Source organism: Scyliorhinus torazame, chromosome 19 (genome assembly GCF_047496885.1).
Source record: "Scyliorhinus torazame isolate Kashiwa2021f chromosome 19, sScyTor2.1, whole genome shotgun sequence".
Classification (NCBI taxonomy): Eukaryota; Metazoa; Chordata; class Chondrichthyes; order Carcharhiniformes; family Scyliorhinidae; genus Scyliorhinus; species Scyliorhinus torazame.
In genome coordinates this window covers 30,209,046-30,226,535 of record NC_092725.1, presented here as the reverse complement: position 1 = coordinate 30,226,535, position 17,490 = coordinate 30,209,046, and the positions used below count along the sequence as shown (strand labels likewise).

The 17,490-nt window shown below is 52.9% G+C and overlaps 1 protein-coding gene across 1 annotated transcript in view; it reads right to left on the bottom strand.

The window, feature by feature from the left end:
• The window catches only part of LOC140395884 (complement factor B-like), a 411,298-nt gene that overhangs the window by 257,430 nt on the left and 136,378 nt on the right, over nucleotides 1-17,490 (bottom strand). The window contains exons 11-12 of the mRNA XM_072483955.1: nucleotides 10,848-11,004; nucleotides 1,471-1,556 (exon numbers count right to left, since the gene is read on the bottom strand). Coding sequence (XP_072340056.1) covers nucleotides 1,471-1,556; nucleotides 10,848-11,004 — 243 coding nt within the window. The remainder of the gene's footprint in view (nucleotides 1-1,470; nucleotides 1,557-10,847; nucleotides 11,005-17,490) is intronic.

Here is a 17,490-nt window from a genome sequence, read left to right as displayed (position 1 = left end):
AGGTACAGCACAGGGTTAGATACAGAGTAAAACTCCTTCTGCACACTCCCCATCAAACACTCCCAGGACAGGTACAGCACGGGGTTAGATGCAGAGTAAAGCTCCCTCTACACTGTCCCCTTCAACCCCTCCCAGGACAGGTACAGCACGGGGTTAGATACAGAGTAAAACTCCTTCTGCACACTCCCCATGAAACACTCCCAGGACAGGTACAGCACATGGTTAGATACCGAGTAAAACTCCCTCTACACTGTCCCCATCAAACACTCCCAGGACAGTAACAGCACGGGGTTAGATACAGAGTAAAGCTCCCTTTACACTGTCCCCATCAAACCCTCCCAGTACAGGTACCGCACGGGGATAGATACAGACTAAAGCTCCCTCTACACTGTCCCCATCAAACACTCCCAGGACAGGTACAGCACGGGGTTAGATATTGAGTAAAGCTCACTCGAAATTGTCCACATGAAACACTCCCAGGACAGGTACAGCACGGGGTTAGATACAGAGTAAAACTCCTTCTGCACACTCCCCATCAAACACTCCCAGGACAGGTACAGCACGGGGTAAGATACAGAGTAAAGCTCACTCTACACTGTCCCCATCAAACACTCCCAGGACAGTAACAGCACGGTGTGAGATACAGAGTAAAGCTCCCTCTACACTGTCCCCATTAAACACTCCCAGGACATGTACAGCACGGGGTTAGATACAGAGTAAAGCTCCATCTACACTGTGCCCATCAAACACTCCCAGGACACGGACAGCACGGGGTTAGATAGAGAGTAAATCCCCCTGTACACTGTCCCCATCAAACACTCCCAGGACAGGTACAGCACGGGGTTAGATGCAGAGTAAAGCTCCCTCTGCACTGTCCCTATCAAACACTCCCAGGACAGGTACAGCACGGGGTTAGATACAGAGTAAAGCACCCTGTACACTGTCTCCATCAAACACTCCCAGGACAGGTACAGCACTGGGTTAGGTACAGAGCAAAGCTCCGTCTCCACTGTCCCCTTCAAACCCTCCCAGTACAGGTACAGCACGGGGTTAGATACAGTGTGAAGCTCCCTCTACACTGTCCCCTTCAACCCCTCCCAGGACAGGTACAGCACGGGGTTAGGTACAGAGTAAAGCCTGCTCTACACTATCCCCATCAAACAGTCCCAGGACAGGTACAGCACAGGGTTAGATACAGAGTAAAGCTCTCTCTACACTGTCCGCATCAAACACTCCCAGGACAGGTACAGCACAGGGTTAGATACAGAGTAAAGCTCTCTCTACACTGTCCGCATCAAACATTCCCAGGACAGGTACAGCACGGGATTAGACACAGAGTAAAGCTCCCTCTACACTGTCCCCATCAAACATTCCCAGGACAGCTACATGGGATTAATATCAGTCTTGGCCTTACTACGTTCCGCTGTGGTCCCCCTGTTTTGCTGATACCACAGTTGTTCACTATTCTACCTTGGTAGGTGCACTGAATCTGCCATTTCCCAGCAGGAGCGGGGAGGAAATCTGTCACTTCCTTCGTACACGGGAGGCATACAGGCCTGGTGGGAGAGTCAGAGAGAACATGGCCTCAGTTACCATAGCAATAACTAGAGAAGCATTTTTAGAAATTAGACTAAAACCGCTCTCCAATAAAGAACAGAATAAAAGCATTAAAACATCAAACACAACGAAGTGGGACAGAGGGATATCGGTGTCGCAGGATATCAATCCCATCTGCCTCTACTGGTGTTTTTGGAAGAGTTCGCAGTGTGGTCTATCAACGGATATGGAGACCAGAACTGTGCACAGTGCTCCAAGCGCGGTCTAACAGAGGGATATGGAGACCAGAACTGTGCACAGTGCTCCCAGTGTGGTCTATCAATGGATATGGAGACCAGAACTGTGCACAGTGCTCCCAGTGTGGTCTAACCGAGGGATACGGAGACCAGAACTGTGCACAGTGCTCCCAGTGTGGTCTAACCAAGGGATATGGAGACCAGAATTGTGCACAGTGCTCCCAGTGTGGTCTATCAACGGATATGGAGACCAGAACTGTGCACAGTGCTCCCAGTAGGGTCTAACCGAGGGATATGGAGACCAGAACTGTGCACAGTGCTCCCAGTGTGGTCTATCAATGGATATGGAGACCAGAACTGTGCACAGTGCTCCAAGTGCGGTCTAATCGAGGGATATGGAGACCAGAACTGTGCACAGTGCTCCCAGTGTGGTCTAACCGAAGGATATGGAGACCAGAACTGTGCACAGTGCTCCCAGTGTGGTCTATCAATGGATATGGAGACCCGAACTGTGCACAGTGCTCCCAGTGTGGTCTAACTGAGGGATATGGAGACCAGAACTGTGCACAGTGCTCCCAATGTGGTCTAACCGAGGGATATGGAGACCAGAACTGTGCACAGTGCTCCCAGTGTGGTCTAACTGAGGGCGATCTGACCGAGGGATATGGAGATCAGAACTGTGCACAGTGCTCCCAGTGTGGTCTATCAACGGGTATGGAGACCAGAACTGTGCACAGTGCTCCCAGTGCGGTCTAACCGAGGGATATGGAGACCAGAACTGTGCACAGTGCTCCCAGTGTGGTCTAACCGAAGGATATGGAGACCAGAACTGAGCACAGTGCTCTCAGTGTGGTCTAACCGAGGGATATGGAGACCAGAACTATGCACAGTGCTCCCAGTGCGGTCTAACCGAGGGATATGGAGACCAGAACTGTGCACAGTGCTCCCAGTGTGGTCTAACCGAGGGATATGGAGACGGGAACTGTGCACAGTGCTCCCAGTGTGGTCTATCAACGGGTATGGAGACCAGAAATGTGCACAGTGCTCCCAGTGTGGTCTAACTGAGGGATGTGGAGACCGTGTGCACAGTGCTCCCAATGTGGTCTAACCGAGGGATATGGAGACCAGAACTGTGCACAGTGCACCCAGTGTGGTCTAACTGAGGGATACAGAGACCAGAACTGTGCACAGTGCGCCCAGTGTGGTCTAACTGAGGGATACGGAGACTAGAACTGTTACAGGTCTCCCAGTGTGGTCTAGTTGAGGCATATGGAGAACGGAAATGTGCACAGTGCTCCCAGTGTGGTCTAACTGACAGATATGGAGACCAGAACTGTGCACAGTGCTCTCAGTGTGGTCTAACCGAAGGATATGGAGACCAGAACTGTGCACCGTGCTCCCAGTGTGGTCTAACTGAGGGATGTGGAGACCGTGTGCACAGTGCTCCCAATGTGGTCTAACCGAGTGATATGGAGACCAGAACTGTGCACAGTGCTCCCAGTGCGGTCTAACCGAAGGATATGGAGACCAGAACTGTGCACAGTGCTCCCAGTGTGGTCTAACCGAGGGATACGGAGACCAGAATTGTGCACAGTGCTCCCAGTGTGGTCTAACCGAGGGATACGGAGACCAGAACTGTGCACAGTGCTCCCAGTGTGGTCTAAGCCATGGATGTGGAGACAAGAACTCTGCACAGTGCTCCCAGTGTGGCCTAACTGAGGGATATGGAGACCAGAACTGTGCACGCTGCTCCCAGTGTGGTCTAACCGAGGGATATGGAGACCAGAACTGTTCACAGTGCTCCCAGTGCAGTCTAACTGAGGGATATGGAGACCAGAAATGTGCACAGTGCTCCCAGTGTGGTCTAACTGAGGGATACGGAGACAAGAACTGTGTACAGTGCTCCCAGTGTGGTCTAACCGAGGGATATGGAGACCAGAACTGTGCATAATGCTCCCAGTCTGGTCTAACCGAGGGATATGGAGACCAGAACTGTCTATAGTGCTCCCAGTGTGGTCTAACCAAGGAATAACAAGAGCATAACTGTGTCCAATGTGGTCTAGATGAGGGATATGGAGACCGGAACTGTTACAGTTCTCCCAGTGTGATCTAGATGAGGGATATGGAGACCGGAACTGTTACAGTTCTCCCAGTGTGGTCTAGATGAGGCATATGGAGAACGGAACTGTGCACAGTGCTCCCAGTGTGGTCTAGTTGAGGGATATGGAGACCGAACTGTGAACAGTGCTCGCAGTGTGGTCTAACCAAGGGATATGGAGACCAGATTTGAGCACAGTGCCCCCAGTGTGTGGTCTAACCGAGGGATCTGGAGACCAGAACTGAGCACAGTGCCCCCAGTGTGTGGTCTAACCGAGGGATATGGAGGCCAGAATTGAGCATAATGCCCCCAGTGTGTGATCTAACTGAGTGATCTGGACACCAGAACTGTGCACAGTGCTCCCAGTGTGGTCTAACAGAGGTATACGGAGACCAGAGCTGTGCACAGTGGTCCCAGTGTTGTCTAACGGAGGTATACGAAGACCAGAACTGTGCACAGTGCTCCCAGTGTGGTCTAACCGAGGGAATCGGAGAACAGAACTGTGCAGTGTTCCCAGTGTGGTCAAACTGAGGGATATGGAGACCAGAACTGTGCACAGTGCTCCCAGTGTCGGCTAACCGAGGGATATGGAGACCAGAACTGTGCACAGTGCTCCCAGTGTGGTCTAACCAAGGGATATGGAGACCAGAACTGTGCACAGTGCTCTCAGTGCGGTCTAACCGAGGTATACGGAGACCAGAACTGTGCGCAGTGCTCCCAGTGCGGTCAAACCGAGGGATATGGAGACCAAAATTGTGCACAGTGCTCCCAGTGTGGACTAACTGAGAGATATGGATACCAGAATTGTGCACAGTGCTCCCAGTGTGGTCTAACAGAGGGATACGGATACCAGAACTGTGCGCAGTGCTCCCAGTGTGCCCTAACCGAGGGATATGGCGACCAGAACTGTGCACAGTGCTCCCAGTGCGGTCTAACCGAGGGATACGGAGACCAGAACTGTGCACAGTGCTCCAAGTGCGGTCTAACCGAGGGATATGGAGACCAGACCGGTGCACAGTGCTCCCAGTGTGGTCTAGTTGAGGGATATGGAGACCGAACTGTGAACAGTGCTCGCAGTGTGGTCTAACCAAGGGATATGGAGACCAGAACTGAGCACAGTGCCCCCAGTGTGTGGTCTAACCGAGGGATATGGAGACCAGAATTGAGCATAATGCCCCCAGTGTGTGGTCTTACCAAGTAACATGGAGACCAGAACTGTGCACAGTGCTCCCAGTGTGGTCTAACCGAGGTATACGGAGACCAGAACTGTGCACAGTGGTCCCAGTGTTGTCTAACGGAGGTACACGGAGACCAGAACTGTGCACAGTGCTCCCAGTGTGGTCTAACCAAGGGATTCGGAGAACAGAACTGTGCAGTGTTCCCAGTGTGGTCTAACTGAGGGATATGGTGACCAGAACTGTGCACAGTGCTCCCAGTGTCGTCTAACCGAGGGATATGGAGACCAGAACTGTGCACAGTGCTCCCAGTGTGGTCTAACCAAGGGATATGGAGACCAGAACTGTGCACAGTGCTCCCAGTGTGGTCTCACTGAGGGATACGGAGACCAGAACTGTGCACAGTGCTCCCAGTGTGGTCTAACCGAGCGATACGGAGACCAGAAATGTGCACAGTGCTCCCAGTGTGGACGTACTGAGGGATATGGATACCAGAACTGTGCATAGTGCTCCCAGTGCGGTCTAATCGAGGGATACGGAGACCAGAACTGTGCACAGTGCTGCCAGTGTGGACTAACCGAGGGATATGGAGACCAGAACTGTGCACAGTATTCCCAGTGTGATCTAACCGAGGGATATGGAGACCAGAACTGTGCACAGTGCTCCCAGTGTTGTCTAACTGAGGGATATGGAGACCAGAACTGTGCGCAGTGCTCCAAGTGTGGTCTAACCGAGGGATACGGAGACCAGAACTGTGCACAGTTTTCCCAGTGTGGTCTAACCGATGGATATGGAGACCAGAACTGTGCATAGTGCTCCCAGTGTGGTCTAACCGAGGGATATGTAGACCAGAACTGTGCACAGTGCTCCCAGTGTGGTGTAACTGAGGGATGTGGAGACCATGTGCACAGTGCTCCCAATGTGGTCTAACCGAGGGATATGGAGACCAGAACAGTGCACAGTGCTCCCAATGTGGTCTAACCGAGGGATATGGAGACCAGAACTGTGCACAGTGCTCCCAGTGTGGTCTAAGCGAGGGATATGGAGACCAGAACTGTGCACAGTGCTCCAAGTGTGGTTTAACCGAGGGATACAGAGACCAGAAATGTGCACAGTGCTCTCAGTGTGGTCTGAGTGATATGGAGACCAGATCTGTGCACACTGCTCTCAGTGTGGTCTAACCAAGGGTAATGCAGACCCGAACTGTGCACAGTGCTCCCAGTGTGGTCTAACCGAGGAATATGGAGACCAGAACTGTGCACAGTGCTCCAAGTGTGGTTTAACCGAGGGATACAGAGACCAGAACTGTGCACAGTGCTCCCAGTCTGGTTTGACCAAGGGGTACAGAGACCAGAAATGTGCACAGTGCTCCCAGTGTGGTCTAACCGAGGGATACGGAGACCAGAACTGTGCACAGTGCTCCCAGTGTGGTCTAACCAAGGGGTACAGAGACCAGAAATGTGCACAGTGCTCCCAGTGTGGTCTAACCGAGGGATACGGAGACCAGAACTGTGCACAATGCTCCCAGTGTGGTCTAACCGAGGGATACGGAGACCAGAACTGTGCACAGTGCTCCCAGTGTGGCCTAACCGAGGGATATGGAGACCAGAACTGTGCACAGTGCTCCCAGTGCGGTCTAACTGAGGGATACGGAGACCAGAACTGTGCACAGTGCTCCCAGTGCGGTCTAACCGAGGGATATGGAGACCAGAACTGTGCACAGTGCTCCCAGTGCGGTCTAACCGAGGGATACGGAGACCAGAACTGTGCACAGTACTCCCACTGTGGATAACCGAGGGATATGGAGACCAGAACTGTGCACGGTGCTCTCAGTGTGGTCTATCCGAGGGATACGGAGACCAGAACTGTGCACAGTGCTCCCAGTGCGGTCTAACCGAGGGATACGGAGACCAGAACTGTGCACAGTACTCCCAATGTGGTCTAACCGAGGGATATGGAGACCAGAACTGTGCACAGTGCTCCCAGTGTGGTCTATGAACAGATCTGATATGGACTGGGGTGGGCACAGTAGGAAGTCTTACAATACCATGTTGAAGTCCAACTGGTTTGTTTGAAATCACTAGCTTTCGGAGCGCTGCTCCTTCCTCAGGTGAATGAAGAGGTGGGTTCCACAGATATGGACAAAGATCAATGTTGCAAAACGTTACTATGAATTCGAGTCTTTGCTGGTAATTAAGTCTTTACAGGTCCAGACGGAGCAACTGGAGAGATGGCTAATCACAGGTTAAAGGGGTGTGAATTGTCTCAAGCCAGGACAATTGGTAGGATTTTGCAAGCCCAGGCCAGATGGTGGGGGGTGAATGTAATGCAATATGAATCCAAGGTCCCGGTTGAGGCTTACTCATGTGTGCGGAACTTGGCTATAAGTTTCTGCTCGGCGATTCTGCGTTGTCGCGCATCCTGAAGGCAGCCTTGGAGAACGCTTACCTGAAGATTAGATGCTGAATGCCCTTGGCTGCTGAAGTGTTCCCCGACTGGCAGGGAACATTCCTGCCTGGTGTTTGTCGTGCAATGTCCGTTCATCCATTGTTGCAGTGTCTGCATGGTCTCGCCAATGGACCACACTTCGGGACATCCTTTCCTGTTTTTTTGGATGAAAAACTTGTTGTCGAAGGTGAAGACGTTGTGATCCAGGATGAAGCGGATGAGTTGGAGAATTGTGTCTGGAGATTGCTTATTGTCGGTACTGACGCTGTTGCAGCAATGCCATCGTCATGGGGATGCTGGTGTAGAGTGCCGAGACGCCCATTGTGACGAGGAATGTTCCTGGTTCAACTGGTCCATGGGTGCTGAGTTTCTGTCGGAAGTCCATCGTGTCGCGACAGAAGCTGGGCGTACCTTGTACGATGGGTTTCAAGTTGCCTTTGATGTAGCCAGAGATGTTCTCACGCAGAGTCCCATTGCCTGATAGGATAGCACGGCCTGGTGTGTTGGCCTTACAAAGAACAAAGAACAAAGAAAAGTACAGCACAGGACAGGCCCTTCGGCCCTCCCAGCCTGCGCCGACCATGCTGCCTGACTAAACTAAAATCTTCTACACTTCCGGGGTCCGTATCCCTCTATTCCCATCCTTTTCATGTATTTGTCAAGGTGCCCCTTAAACTATCGTCCCTGCTTCCAACACCTCCTCCGACAGCGAGTTCCAGGCACCCACTACCCTCTGTGTAAAAGCTTGCCTCGCACATCTCCTCTAAACCTTGCCCCTCGCACCTTAAACCTATGCCCCCCAGTAATTGACCCCTACCCTGGGAAAAAGTCTCTGACTATCCACTCTGTCTATGCCCCTCATAATTTTGTAGACCTCTATCTGGTAGCCCGTCAACCTTCTTCGTTCCAGTGAGAACAAACCAAGTTTACTCAACCTCTCCTCATAGCTAATGCCCTCCATACCAGGCAACATCCTGGTAAATCTCTTCTGCACCCTCTCTAAAGCCTCCACATCCTTCTGGTAATGTGGTGACCAGAATTGAACACTATACTCCAAGTGTAGCCTAACTAATGTTCTATACAGCTGCAACATGACTTGCCAATTCTTATGCTCAATGCCCCGGCCAATGAAGGCAAGCATGCCGTATGCCTTCTTGACTACCTTCTCCATCTGTGTTGCCCCTTTCAGTGGCCTGTGGACCTGTACACCTAGATTTCTCTGACTGTCAGTACTCTTGAGGGTTCTACCATTCACTGTATATTCCCTACCTGCATTAGACCTTCCAAAATGCATGACCTCACATTTGTCAGAATTAAACTCCATCTGCCATCTCTCCGCCCAAGTCTCCAAACGACCTAAATCCTGCTGTATCCTCTGACAGGAGGTGTATTTTCGGGAGGCAGTAGAGATCTCCAACGCAGGGAGCACGTGGGATGAGAGCACAGAGGGTGCTCTGAAGGTTTGGATCCAATGTCATGATCAGTCTGTTGAGTTGGCGGGTGTGTTCTTTGGTTGAATCGACAGGTAACTGTCTGTAATGTTGCTCGTTGTTGACTTGTCGGTACACTTCTCTGCTGAAGTCCGTTCTGTTCAGTATGACGGTGGACCCTCCTTTCTCTGCTGGTTTGATGACAATGTAAAGACTCAGTTACCTGCAAAGACTTGCATTCAAAGTATCATCTTGTATCAATGACTTTGTCTATATATGTGTTTGTGGAACCCACCTCTTCCATCACATGATGAAGGAGCTGCGCTCCGAGAGTTCGTGATACCAAACAAACCTGTCGGACTTTAACCTGGTGTTGCGAGACTTCATATTGTATCAACAGATACGGACAGGAGAACAGTCCACAGTGCTCCCAGTGTGGTGTAACCGAGGGATACGGAGACCACAACTGTGCACGGTGATCCCAGTGTGGTCAAACCGAGGGATACGGAGACCAGAACTGTGCACAATGCTCCCAGTGTGGTCTAACTGAGGGATACAGAGACCAGAACTGTGCACAGTGCTCCCAGTGTGGTCTAACCGAGGGATACGGAGACCAGAACTGTGCACATTGCTCCCAGTATGGTCTAACTGAGGGATACGGAGACCAGAACTGTGCACAGTGCTCCCAGTGTGGTCTAACCGAGAGATACGGAGACCAGAACTTTGCACAGTGCTCCCAGTGTGGTCTAACTGAGGGATATGGAGACCAGAACTGTGCACAGTGCTCTCAGTGTGGTCTAACCGAGGGATACGGAGACCAGAACTGTGCACAGTGCTCCCAGTGTGGTGTGACCGAGGGTTATGGAGACCAGAACTGTGCACAGTGCTCCCAGTGTGGTCTAACCGAGGGATATGGAGACCAGAACTGTGCACAGTATTCCCAGTGTGATCTAACCGAGGGATATGGAGACCAGAACTGTGCACAGTGCTCCCAGTGTGGTCTAACCGAGGGATACGGAGACCAGAACTGTGCACAGTTTTCCCAGTGTGGTCTAACCGAGGGATATGGAGACCAGAACTGTGCATAGTGCTCCCAGTGTGATCTAACCGAGGGATATGGAGACCAGAACTGTGCACAGTGCTCCCAGTGTGGTGTAACTGAGGGATGTGGAGACCGTGTGCACAGTGCTCCCAATGTGGTCAAACCGAGGGATATGGAGACCAGAACTGTGCACAGTGCTCCCTGTGTGATCTAACCGAGGGATATGGAGACCAGAACTGTGCATAGTGTTCCCAGTGTGGTCTAACCGAGGGATATGGAGACCAGAACTATGCACAGTGCTCCCAGTGTGGTCTAACCGAGGGATACAGAGACCAGAAATGTGCACAGTGCTCTCAGTGTGGTCTGAGGGATATGGAGACCAGAACTGTGCACAATGCTCTCAGTGTGGTCTAACCGAGGGTAATGCAGACCAGAACTGTGCACAGTGCTCCCAGTGTGGTCTAACCGAGGGATATGGAGACCAGAACTGTGCACAGTGCTCTAAGTGTGGTTTAACCGAGGGATAAAGAGACCAGAACTGTGCACAGTTCTCTCAGTCTGGTCTGACCAAGGGTTACGGAGACCAGAACTGTGCACAGTGCTCCCAGTGTGGTCTAACCAAGGGGTACAGAGACCAGAAATGTGCACAGTGCTCCCAGTGTGGTCTAACCGAGGGATACGGAGACCAGAACTGTGCACAGTGCTCTCAGTGTTGTCTCACCGAGGGATATGGAGACCAGAACTGTGCTCAGTGCTCCCAGTTTGATCTAACCGAGGTTCTATGCCAGCAATTGACTGCTTTCCGATTCTAATGCTTCACAACGGAAATTCCTCGGAGGGAGAATTGGAGATCGTCCTGACCTTATCTTCACACTGAAAGTCAATGATTCGTTCAGGCGAAGCAAGGCAATGTCGTAAGAGTAATTCTCATTTTCCATTGCATCCGTTTGGTTGTAGCGACGATGAACATGGATTTCTGTTACATGTCTCGCACTACCTGATTGGCTCCTCAGAGTTCCTGAAACACAGCATAACAGAAGGATTACAACTCTTAAAAAGATGTGCTGGAGCAGCGGTTGCTGTCTGTATTGTTACGACCCTCTGGGTAGTGCGCGGTCAATACCAGCCCCACAGGACCCGCAGTCGCAACACAATTGAAATGAACTGTTCATTCTACAAAACTGCCCAAAGTGATTGGTCTCCGGCTGCCCAATAACTAGTCACCAAGTTTGCACATTTATTAATAACAGTCACTATAATTAAATAGCAGCAAATACAAATGGTTAACTATTATCGAATTTCTAACCCCCCCCCCCCCCCTCTTTAACTCTCCCCATCCTCCATACACACACAAGGCAAACAAACACAGAAGGGAAGGAAAGGTGGAAAAAATAATCTGAAAAGTCAAAAGGATAAAAGTCTTTTAGCGATGGACGTCTTCTGGAACATCGTTCAGTGCACGGCTTCAGCTGGAGGCCTTTGCTTTCCGCCTTTAATGGTTCTCACTGTGGATTCACCAGGATCTCAAAACAACTTAGCAACCAGCAGGTAGGAACATTTTGGAGATTGTAAGAGAGAGAAAGAGAGCAACTCGCAGCTTCTTCTCTCAGTGTACAGGAGAGTTCTGTTTCTCTTCCTGGGTCCTGTGAAAACCTCCCACCTGGCTGTAACCAATCTCCGCCTGTCGTCTGACAGAATTCGGTCTTTTGGCAAAGCCAACCAGTCGAACAGAATCCCTCCGATTGCTCTCAGGTGTCAGAAAGTCTGAGTTGTGCTGTTCAATTGATAAACCTCCGAAAGCACAGTGTACTATTTTACCACTATTGACTTCCTCACTCCTCGCATTACTGGCCGCAGTGAGTAAAAACAAAACTTGATTTATTGCAAAGCATTTTGGCGAGATTCTCCGTGCCTGAGACTAAGTGTTGATTCCGGCGCTCCCCACAGCCGCAGATACACACTGCACTCCCCACAGCCGCAGATACACACTGCACTCCCCACAGCCGCAGATACACACTGCACTCCCCACAGCCGCAGATACAAACTGCACTCCCCACAGCCGCAGATACACACTGCACTCCCCACAGCCGCAGATACACACTGCACTCCCCACAGCCGCAGATACACACTGCACTCCCCACAGCCGCAGATACACACTGCACTCCCCACAGCCGCAGATACAAACTGCACTCCCCACAGCCGCAGATACACACTGCACTCCCCACAGCCGCAGATACAAACTGCACTCCCCACAGCCGCAGATACACACTGCACTCCCCACAGCCGCAGATACACACTGCACTCCCCACAGATACACACTGCACTCCTCACAGATAAATACTGCACTCCCCACAGATATACACTGCACGCCCCACAGCCGCAGATACACACTGCACTCCCCACAGCCGCAGATACACACTGCGCTCCCCACAGCCGCAGATACACACTGCGCTCCCCACAGCCGCAGATACACACTGCACTCCCCACAGCCGCAGATACACACTGCACTCCACACAGATACACACTGCACTCCCCACAGATACACACTGCATTCCTCACAGATACATACTGCACTCCCCACAGATACACACTGCACTCCGCACAGCCGCAGATACACACTGCACTCCCCACAGCCGCAGATACACACTGCACTCCTCACAGCCACATATACACACTGCACTCCTCACAGATACACACTGCACATCCCACAGCTGCAGATACACACTGCACTCCCCACTGAGAAACACTGCACTCCCCACAGCCGCAGATACACACTCACTCCGCACAGCCGCAGATACACACTGCACTCCCCACAGCCACAGATACACACTGCACTCCCCACAGCAACCGATACACACTGCACTCCCCACAGATACACACTGCATTCCTCACAGATACACACTGCACTCCCCACAGATACACACTGCACTCTCCACAGCCGCAGATACACACTGCACTCCCCACAGCCGCAGATACACACTGCACTCCCCACAGATACACACTGCACATCCCACAGCTGCAGATACACACTGCACTCCCCACTGAGACACACTCCACTCCCCACAGCCGCAGATACACACTCACTCCGCACAGCCGCAGATACACACTGCGCTCCCCACAGCCGCAGATACACACTGCACTCCCCACAGATACACACTGCACTCCCCACAGATACACACTGCACTCCCCACAGATGCACACGGCACTCCCCACAGCCGCAGATACACACTGTATTGCCCACAGATACACACTGTACTCCCCACAGCCGCAGATACACACTGCATTCCCCACAGATACACACTGCACTCCCCATAGATACACACTGCACTCACCACAGATACGCACTGCACTCCCCACAGATACACACTGCACTCCCGACAGATACACACTGCACTTCCCACAGCAGCAGATACACACTGCATTCCCGACAGCCGCAGATACACACTGTATTCCCCACAGATACACACCGCGCTCCCCACAGATAAAACAGTGCACTCCCCACAGCCGCAGATACACACTGCACTCCCCACAGCCGCAGATACACACTGCACTCCCCACAGCCACAGATACACACTGCACTCCCCACAGACACACAGTGCACTTCCCACAGCCACAGATACACACTGCACTCCCCACAGCCGCAGATACACACTGCACTCCCCACAGATGCAGATACACATTGCACTCCGCAAAGCCGCTGAAACACACTGCACTCCCCACAGCCACAGATCCACACTGCACTCCCCACAGCTGCAGATATGCACTGCACTCCCCACAGCCACAGACACAATCTGCACTCCCCACAGCCGCAGATACACACTGCACTCCCTGCAGCCAGAGATACACACTGCACTCCCCACAGCCACAGATACACACTACACTCCACACAGCCACAGATACACACTGCATTCCCCACAGCCTCAGATACACAGTGCGCTCCCCAGAGCCGCAGATACACACTGTACTCACCACAGCCGCAGATACACACTGCACTCCCCACAGCCACAGATACACACTGCGCTCCCCACAGACACAGATACACACTGCACTCCCCACAGCCACAGATACAAACTGCACTTCCCACAGCCGCAGATACACACTGCACTCGGCACAGCCGCAGATACACACTGCATTCACCACAGCCGTAGATACACACTGCTCTCCCCGCAGCCGCAGATACACACTGCACTCCGCACAGCCGCAGATACACACTGCACTCCCCACAGCCGCAGATACACACTGCACTCCCCACAGATACACACTGCACATCCCACAGCTGCAGATACACACTGCACTCCCCACTGAGACACACTCCACTCCCCACAGCCGCAGATACACACTCACTCCGCACAGCCGCAGATCAACACTGCAATGCGCACAGCCGCAGATACACACTGCGCTCCCCACAGCCGCAGATACACACTGCACTCCCCACCAATACACACTGCACTCCCCACAGATGCACACTGCACTCCCCACAGCCGCAGATACACACTGCATTCCCCACAGATACACACTTTACTCCCCACAGCCGCAGATACACACTGCATTCCCCACAGATACACACTGCACTCCCCATAGATACACACTGCACTCACCACAGATACGCACTGCACTCCCCACAGATACTCACTGCACTCCCGACAGATACACACTGCAATCCCCACAGCCACAGATACACACTGCACTCCCCACAGCCGCAGATACACACTGCACTCCTCACAGATACATACTGCACTCCCCACAGATACACACTGCACTCCCCACAGCCGCAGATACACACTGCACTCCTCACAGATACATACTGCACTCCCCACAGATACACACTGCACTCCCCACAGCCGCAGATACACACAGCGCTCCACACAGCCACAGATACACACTGCGATCCCCACAGCCGCAGATACACATTGCACTCCCCACAGCCGCAGATACACACTGCGCTCCCCACAGCCGCAGATACACACTGCGATCCCCACAGCCGCAGATACACACTGCACTCCCCACAGCCGCAGATACACACTGCACTCCACACAGATACACACTGCACTCCCCACAGATACACACTGCATTCCTCACAGATACATACTGCACTCCCCACAGATAGACACTGCACTCCCCACAGCCACAGATACACACTGCACTCCCCACAGCCACAGATACACACTGCACTCCCCACAGCAACAGATACACACTGCACTCCCCACAGATACACACTGCATTCCTCACAGATACACACTGCACTCCCCACAGCTACACACTGCACTCTCCACAGCCGCAGATACACACTGCACTCCCCACAGCCGCAGATACACAATGCACTCCTCACAGATACACACTGCACATCCCACAGCTGCAGATACACACTGCACTCCCCACTGAGACACACTGCACTCCCCACAGCCGCAGATACACACTCACTCCGCACAGCCGCAGATACACATGGCACTCCCCACAGCCACAGATACACACTGCACTCCCCACAGCAACCGATACACACTGCACTCCCCACAGATACACACTGCATTCCTCACAGATACACACTGCACTCCCCACAGATACACACTGCACTCTCCACAGCCGCAGATACACACTGCACTCCCCACAGCCGCAGATACACACTGCACTCCCCACAGATACACACTGCACATCCCACAGCTGCAGATACACACTGCACTCCCCACTGAGACACACTCCACTCCCCACAGCCGCAGATACACACTCACTCCGCACAGCCGCAGATACACACTGCGCTCCCCATAGATACACACTGCACTCACCACAGATACGCACTGCACTCCCCACAGATACACACTGCACTCCCGACAGATACACACTGCACTTCCCACAGCCGCAGATACACACTGCACTCACCACAGCAGCAGATACACACTGCATTCCCGACAGCCGCAGATACACACTGTATTCCCCACAGATACACACCGCGCTCCCCACAGATAAAACAGTGCACTCCCCACAGCCGCAGATACACACTGCACTCCCCACAGCCGCAGATACACACTGCACTCCCCACAGCCACAGATACACACTGCACTCCCCACAGACACACAGTGCACTTCCCACAGCCACAGATACACACTGCACTCCCCACAGCCGCAGATACACACTGCACTCCCCACAGATGCAGATACACATTGCACTCCGCAAAGCCGCTGAAACACACTGCACTCCCCACAGCCACAGATCCACACTGCACTCCCCACAGCTGCAGATATGCACTGCACTCCCCACAGCCACAGACACAATCTGCACTCCCCACAGCCGCAGATACACACTGCACTCCCTGCAGCCAGAGATACACACTGCACTCCCCACAGCCACAGATACACACTACACTCCACACAGCCACAGATACACACTGCACTCCCCACAGCCGCAGATACACACTGCACTCCTCACAGATAAATACTGCACTCCCCACAGATAGACACTGCACTCCCCACAGCCGCAGATACACACTGCGCTCCCCACAGCCGCAGATACACAATGCACTCCTCACAGATACACACTGCACATCCCACAGCTGCAGATACACACTGCACTCCCCACTGAGACACACTGCACTCCCCACAGCCGCAGATACACACTCACTCCGCACAGCCGCAGATACACATGGCACTCCCCACAGCCACAGATACACACTGCACTCCCCACAGCAACCGATACACACTGCACTCCCCACAGATACACACTGCATTCCTCACAGATACACACTGCACTCCCCACAGATACACACTGCACTCTCCACAGCCGCAGATACACACTGCACTCCCCACAGCCGCAGATACACACTGCACTCCCCACAGATACACACTGCACATCCCACAGCTGCAGATACACACTGCACTCCCCACTGAGACACACTCCACTCCCCACAGCCGCAGATACACACTCACTCCGCACAGCCGCAGATACACACTGCGCTCCCCATAGATACACACTGCACTCACCACAGATACGCACTGCACTCCCCACAGATACACACTGCACTTCCCACAGCCGCAGATACACACTGCACTCACCACAGCAGCAGATACACACTGCATTCCCGACAGCCGCAGATACACACTGTATTCCCCACAGATACACACCGCGCTCCCCACAGATAAAACAGTGCACTCCCCACAGCCGCAGATACACACTGCACTCCCCACAGCCGCAGATACACACTGCACTCCCCACAGCCACAGATACACACTGCACTCCCCACAGACACACAGTGCACTTCCCACAGCCACAGATACACACTGCACTCCCCACAGCCACAGATCCACACTGCACTCCCCACAGCTGCAGATATGCACTGCACTCCCCACAGCCACAGACACAATCTGCACTCCCCACAGCCGCAGATACACACTGCACTCCCTGCAGCCAGAGATACACACTGCACTCCCCACAGCCACAGATACACACTGCACTCCCCACAGCCGCAGAAACACACTGCACTCCTCACAGATAAATACTGCACTCCCCACAGATA